Source organism: Cajanus cajan, chromosome 9, assembly GCF_000230855.2.
Source record: "Cajanus cajan strain Asha chromosome 9, NIPB_CcT2T_4, whole genome shotgun sequence".
Classification (NCBI taxonomy): domain Eukaryota; kingdom Viridiplantae; phylum Streptophyta; class Magnoliopsida; order Fabales; family Fabaceae; genus Cajanus; species Cajanus cajan.
The window spans coordinates 12,894,862-12,902,758 of NC_138525.1; the positions used below are offsets into that span (position 1 = coordinate 12,894,862).

General features: G+C 37.4%; 1 protein-coding gene across 1 annotated transcript; it reads right to left on the reverse strand.

Moving 5' to 3' along the window:
- Window positions 1-1,070: 1,070 nt before the first annotated feature.
- Window positions 1,071-5,964, reverse strand: ZCW7. The gene is made up of 4 exons (XM_020370010.3): window positions 5,212-5,964; window positions 3,290-3,449; window positions 1,609-1,809; window positions 1,071-1,473 (listed from the first exon to the last, which is right to left on the reverse strand). Exons 1-4 carry the CDS (start codon window positions 5,802-5,804, stop codon window positions 1,468-1,470), a joined length of 960 nt encoding a protein of 319 aa, XP_020225599.1. The 5' UTR covers window positions 5,805-5,964; the 3' UTR covers window positions 1,071-1,467.
- Between the last annotated feature and the right edge of the window lie 1,933 nt (window positions 5,965-7,897).

A 7,897-nucleotide genomic window follows, 5' to 3' on the forward strand; every position in this document is an offset into this window, starting at 1 on the left:
ATCTTTTTTTGGTTAGGTGAAGTTGATTATAGAAAAACTAAATTCTAAAACATATTATCTATTATCATTCTTTTAAACCTTTTCTTCTTATATCCCTTCTCACAATGCAATTTGCTCTTTTTATTTGTGCTTCTAATGCCACCATTGTGTCTCGGTAAATCACCTTCATCGGCGTGTGTCATTTGTACCATGTGTACGAAGGCTATCAATTTTTTTCATCTCTTATGTTCTAATACATCTTTAGTAACATATGTTTGTTACTTCCTTTGTTTTTTCTTATCTCTTTGAAGTCTAACTTTCCTTATTATACAATATTTTGATAACTTATTACTATAGAAAATATATATTAATATATATGTGTATACGTGTCTGTGCACACCTTTGGGGTTGTATAGTACTAATTTTTTTGTTTTAATATGTTCCAAAAATATTTAAGAGGTGCCAAGGTCACTCACTCGAGGTCAAATTTGCTGAGTACTTTTGTCAATGTTTCTGTTTTTCCATTAATCATCTCGTGATCCATTCATCATTCATGTGAAAATTTCGCATAAGAAAACGATCCCGTTTTTGACTTTTCCTGACGATTTCATTAGCCTTTTTTTCCCCCTAAACTTTGAAATGTTAGGGAAAAACAACTCTTCCAATCCGGGCACTTATCAGGTGGATTAGTCCCTAACCTGTCATCTCACTATTTATTGTGCTTACAAATTTTAAATTCCCATCCTTAGCTTGCATTGTTGAATCAGTAAACATTCCGGCACTTGTTAGTCTTAACCAACTGCGCCCACGGACTGGTCAGCCTTAGTACTAATAAAAGTTTTTCTCCTCATCCGATAATGTGCTGTAGAATTAGAACCATATTTCCATACCAACCATTCCATTGTTCTTGCACCGTAAGGCGTAGAGAAAGAACAGTCAATGCATATTTGAAAAACCTATTATATTTTAGCATGATATTTATAACATGTTAACAAGTTCCAAAAAATACATGATGAAAAATACCATTCTTCTCTCTTACATCATTTTACTGCGTATCCAAGTGGTAGTAACTCAATTCAGCCACCCTTAAATTTTGGTCAAACAATGTAGGCAGTAAATATTTCCTTTTGAGAAGAGGTAATCAGAGTATGTACTGTCTGCTAATGATAAACTGTTTCCACAGCATCAAAGGAAAAGAAAGGATAAGAATGAATACTAAAGTTTCAGAATTTGGAACATTTGGGATAAGAATATGGATCTGTAAAACAGCAGTATTTTAACCACTCATCATATTTTGGAACAATGAAGTCTAAATTGTCAGTATGGTTGATCTTCGAATATAATCCAGCGTCATAAACTTGAGTTGACCCTAGTCAATACCCCAAGAAATTGTATGCTGTCCAAAACATTCCGAGTCTAAACTTGAGATCAGTCCATAATTAAAATGCTTTCGATTTTGTTTTCAAAAATTAAAAAAGCTTTCCGTCCTTATTCCTGCATTAAGTAAAGGAGTTTCTAGTCAATATTGGCAGACTTGTCAATTGTCATGACTTAGAGACGTTCAAACTAGTTAGCCAAAGTTCAAAATTAAATAAATGCTTGGAACAATTTGAGATATCAAAATCTAACCTTAAATCTCCTGGGGCGTGCATTATATTCTGGACTGTGGCGAGAGTTGTAGGGATGACGTCTGGGAGCATCACTTCTATAATGATCTGCTGCCCTTGCGGATATCATGTTATTCTTCTCTTGAATTTGATTCCTAGAATTCCGAAAAAATCCATCTTTATCCCAACTAACCTCATAATCAGCCTTCAATCGTGACCCTTCCTGCTTGTTGATAAATCATCCATTATCAAGATATCATTTATCAGACACAATCATAATCAACCATTCAATTTTGCAAAAACATTCTTCACTCCAATTGCTACCCAGTTTTCATCAACTATAATCAAGGTTGTCAAACTCGAGAGTCTACACAAACTCGTGGAGCTCTCGTAGACTCGTACGAGTCTATCGTACGAGTCTACCTAATATTAAAAAATATTAAAAATCATGAACAGACACAATATGATATCACTAATTCAACATTCTAAGTCTGAAATAAGTCAAATAACAACAATAAAATGTCATAATACAAATCTTAACTATACATGAACAACCGAAAGGCCAAAACACATAAGTCCACAAGTCAAAAACATAAAACAAGATCTAAATTTATCAATCAAAAACAGCTCGTCGGAAGCTACAAGGACAGCATTGGCTGGATAGAACGAAGTCAGACGGTGACTGGTGGGGAGCAGGAAAACATGACGAACACCTCGTCGGAAACTGCAGGGACGACACCGGAACCTGCAACGACGGCGCCGGGCGGATTGAACGAAGTCGGACGGTGACTGGTGGGGAGCAGGAAAACATGATGAACACCTCGTCAGAAATTGTAGGGACGACACCGGAAGCTGCAACGACGGCGCCGGGCGGATTGAACGAAGTCAGACGGTGTTGTTTTCGTATGCGGCGGAGGGAGAGAGATCGAAGAACAAAGAGGAGGCAAAGTGTTCTTTTCCTATTCAGCGGAGGGAGAGAGATCGAAGAACAAAGAGAAGGTAGTGTTCTTTTCGTATGCGCGAAGGGAGAAAGATTGAAGAAAATAGAGGTGCTTAGGATCCCTAGCTGAAACGACGTCGTTTTGGGGCATTTAGGGGGCAAAAAATTAACCTACATTGACTCGTGGAATCGTCCTCAGACTCGCGATTCTGAGCGAGTCTACCTGAGTCCACCCGAGTCTATCAAAAACCGATTCTGTTCGCGAGTTAACCAGTTTTGCTACCCTAGACTCGTAGACTCGTACGAGTTTACGAGTTAACTCGCAAGTTTGACAACCATGGCTATAATCACGAATTCACTGCACTACTTACAAAAAAGGCTTACACAATTATATAGAAACAGATTTAAGATCATTTCCTCTTCGATTGTAGAAACTGCTTATATATAGGTGGATACATGATAAACACTTACCTAAAAAGTGGTTGTCAACCTATTTCCTCTTTCATCAGCTAAGATCATGAATTCAATGTGAGTTGCAGCCACTTACGAAGGTAGCTTACAACTTATATAAGACAGTTTAACTCTGTTTTCTCCTTTATTATAGAAACAACTTATGTATAGGCACTCTTTGACTAAGTTGATTACCTAAACACTTCTCAAATGAACAAAAGGTTGTGAAACATTACTACAACACTTCATACACCATGGTTATGCATGATTTCACCATAAAGGAAGGAAAATAACTTGAAAAGTGAACCATTACCTTTTGCAACGAGCGACCACACAGAACTCTCAATGCATCATGGAAGTCTCTATATTTCTCAAACTGAACCACAATCTTGCAGTAAAGGCCAGAAACTAGGTCCCCACTATCTTCATTCGCATCCTTGCCAAAATCATCATCCTCAGCAACATTAAGATTCCTATTGAAGAAGCAACACAATTAAGTACAATCAGATTACTGAAAGTAACATGCATGTTTTATGTCCCTCAATTTTAGTTGACTAAAAATGATTCCAGTCCTTATATTTCAAAGACAGGTGGTTTGGTTCTTCATAATTCTTAATTGTGGTAGATTTCGGCCTCGGTCAAGTCAAAATGCAGCACAGGACTAATGACAAAATCTACCACATTTCAGAAATATGAAGACCAACCAAACCAAAACCACCATTTTTAAAATGTAGGAACTAATATCAATTTTCATCATATAAAACTGAATTTCCAAATAAGTGAGACAGGTACTGGGATATATAGGGAATGTTGAGGAGAGATAGAGGCAGTTGGGGAATTATGGTGACTTCTGTTATGGACAGAGGGCATTAGCCTCTCTGTAGGAGCTACACTCTGTTGCAGCAGGATTGATTTGCTTCTGAATTTACTTTCTGTTATTGAATCATACATACAAACATTCCCTGATTTGCACTTCATTATTCCTATTGTTCTTTTTCTGGTCCCTAACATATCCAGAAAAAGATTATTGATGTCATAGGATTTCTTTTTGAAGGTCAGCTTATGCTGATCCAACAAGTACTGAACAATTAAGATCATCTGCAGTAATATAGTTGTCTAACATTGACCATTATTTGTCAGCACTTGACTAAAAATTTTCAAATTTAAAGAACCTTAAGAACAATTCACCACACCACATACATGCAGGAAACATACATAGCATGAATCACCATTATGCCTAACTCAAATCTACCCGAATTTACACTCACAACATGCAACGAGGAGAATCGAATTAATTTTCAACAGGTCTCAAGCAAACCAAAAAGATAAAAAACCTACATGTAGTAGCATTTTACAGCAGCCAAGAAAACACTATCCCAATTCAAAAATGGAAATACTGCGATGAAAAGAAACAGGAATGACTAATAGATAACCTTCACTAGCTAGCTTTTCTTTGGTGAATGCTTTTCTTTCGAATCCTTTTTTTTTTTTTTTTTTTCTAGGAATCCTCATCAGCACCACTTCTTGGAGAAAATACCAATCACTTTAGCCCCTAAGTTGACATATTTTACAACCAATTTGAAGTATTTCCCAAATTTGGAAAGAGAAAATAATCTATCTACCAGCAGTGTAAAGTGTAAACTAAACACTATTATCTGATCACAAACTATCATGTATAACTATTTGTTGACATTTACAATAACTCCTTAAATCATACTAATAGTTATTTTTGCTTCTTTAACAGTATAAAATTACTTCACACTCAAGGTACGTGACCATTACACCCAGTTGGGAAACTACTTGGCATAATTTCTGCTAACACTTTGAAGATTACTTGTATTATAGTATATTCCACAGCAAAAACGGCATCTAAACAAAGAGTAAACACCCACTTTAGTCCTTGAATTTGGAAGACACCATCATATTAATCCCTAAAGTAAGTAATTGAAAAATTAGTTACTGACAATGCAAATTGACAATCACATTAGTCTCAAACTAAAAATAAATAAATAAATAAAATACATGACTAAAGTGATAAACATCGATATATATTCCTTAGTTAAATTTAAGGACTTAACTATCATTCTAGGACTTATATGACAATTTTTTTTAGTTTCAGTTACTACCATGACTTGTTGACATTCTAGGTACTTATTCGAGAATTTCTTAGTTTCATATACTAACATAACAGTTTCTTCGTGAGTGTGTTTCCTCGTGAAAAAATCGAGAGCGCACCTTATTTTGCCGAAAGTGGAGAAGATGGTGTGCGTGACGAGCATGGAGGGTTTGGAAGAAACCCTGGGCTCAGCGAACCAGCGCGAGGGGACACCTCGGAGAACAACGGTGTCCGGTTCGCGACGGCTCCGAAACGCGGAATGCTCCTCCCACTCCTTCTTCATGGCGGCGAAATCGTCGGAAGCGGGAACGGAAGCGGCGAGGCGGAACCTGGCGCCCTGGAGGTTGAGCTCGATGCCGTCCATTTCCTGGGCGAGGCGGTTGCGGCGGTCGGGGGGGAGGTCCCAGACGCGGAGCGTGGCGGCGGCAACGGCGGAGGCGGAGTCGGAATCGTGGTGGCGTTTGCGCTTGTTGAGGCGCGTGATCTGGAGGTCGTCCTCGGGGAGCGTGAGGGAGTGGGAGGAGCGGAGGAAGTCGATTAGGGCGCGCTTCATCTTCCACTCGTCGATGGGGCGCGTGAGAGTGTGGGGCGTGGAAGGGTATACGCTCAGGTTCAGCTTCACGCGCGGGACTAGGCGGAGACCGTTTTCCAGCTCCACTGTCTTCAACGCTTCTTCCTCTTCTTCTTCTTCCCTCTTCTTCTCCCAACTCATTTTTTTTCCTTGCTAAACGCCGTCGTTTTCTCCTTCTCTTAACACAAGCTTCTTTCACCACTGTCGCAAATTTGTACTTGCTTCTGTTAATTTTGTCTTGTGAATTGTAATTAGTGCTTCCTTTGCACCTCCGATCCCGGGTGTGTATCAACGATTGTATTTGAGGTTTCATACTTTGATCCACCAATTAAAAAATTATAAAATTAATATTTTTATTTCATTGTTTTTATCTGTCAAAATTCAGAATTACAAAGTCAACAATAAAATTCAAATTAAAAAATCTATATATACTATTCAACTCTTCATCTTCATTAAGAAGTTCCTTATGCTTCATAAAAATAATGATTTATAAGTTAATGTAAAGAATAAAAATATAGGTATAAATAATATATATATATATATATATTACCACAATTATAAAAATATTATTATTGTTATTATTATTATTAGAAAAAAAAATATTATTTGTGCTCTAATTTTTAAAAATAAAAAATAATTATGAAGTTGTAATTAATTGAGTGTGAAAATTTTGAAAGATAATCGATCTTACTTTTATTAAATGTAATTACTTTATCAAAGTAATTTTATAGGATATGGTTGAAAGATAATCAATTCATAGTTCATACCAAAAATTACATTTAATTAATTAATAGGCAAACATATTAAATTAATTAGAAATTGTCTATTCTAAATCACATGACACTTTAAGCATACACTAGAAGTAGTTATGTGAACATGAGTTGGAGTCTCCGCAATCAAATTAAATTTTAAACGAGACATAAGTAATTTCAAACTTTTGACATAGTAAGAGATACAAAGGAATGCATTACATTATAATCATATAGCACACCAAAGGATTCTTAACTATGAAACAAATATCTTGTATTAAATTCTTAAAGTGAGTAGCTTTAGCATCACTCCACCACCCATTGATTCCCAATATTCTTTGGGAAATACTTCTCCAAAAAGACTTTTTGAAGTTCTCTTAGTTCCTCAAAGTTTAAGCAATAACCATCCTCTACAAGGCATTCTCTCACCAATACCCTACATTTCAAGACAACATTAAGGCACTAAGGTTTATCTACACATTTGGGCACTACATTACCTTAAGGATATTTTCCACTTTCCTTAACCACTCCATAGGTCCATTAGGATCAAATCCCCTCGTGAATGTGGCTAGATTGTTCCTTTGAAACTGGCTCCAACCAGTTAGGTTCAACTCCAACATGTTGATTCTCCACAAGTTGTGCTAATATTTGTAGAGCATCAGCAATCACACGATCATTTCATACTAGCCATTATTCTTTTCTGATGGGCTCCTTCCTTCCATGGTGTGTTCTTTGGCTTCCAAGGAGGAGCTCCCTCTTTCTCCACGGACTAGGAAGAAGGATGATGGCTGGATGTTCCTCAAGGGTGGTGGAAAAACAATATTGAAGAGGTGGGGGTCAAGGTGCGCGAAAATGGAGAAGAGAAGGTGGAAGGTGTTTATGGTGTTCTTGGCTAGCTCTCTCCACCAAGGGTTGGTGGAGGTCACTCAAGGGAAACTCAAACTCTCTTTAGGGTAGAGAGGAGAGGAGGTTGGGCATGAGGACCCTAGGAGACTAAGGAATGATTTTGAGGCACAAAGGCTCACTCAAAATGCATATATTCCAAAGTGGGTACAAGGTGGAGGGACTAGAGTACTTGTAGAGATAGGAGAGCATCCTAGGGTTTCTTGGGAGCATTTGGCTGAAAATTTCAAGTCCAAATGCACCCTAAATGAATCCTAGATGCAGCCCAAATGAAATGGCTCTCATCTCTCCAAAAAGACTAAAGTACCCTTAGTCCTAGAAAATGAAAGAAATGGACTTTTGACCTTACTAGTCAAGGTTAAGTCCCTAAATAAATCCTAAGCCTATTTTTGCCCCATAATACAAAGGCTAAATAAAAATACACAATAAAATCCTAATAGCTAATGTACCCCAAAATACAAGGGCAAAATAGGAAAGGAAAGCAACAAGCTAAGGAGAGGGCCCAAAATCCACACACATGATGATCATGACTTTTGGTGTGGTGTGTTCTTCATCTTCCTTTACTCTCCTAGCCATGGACCT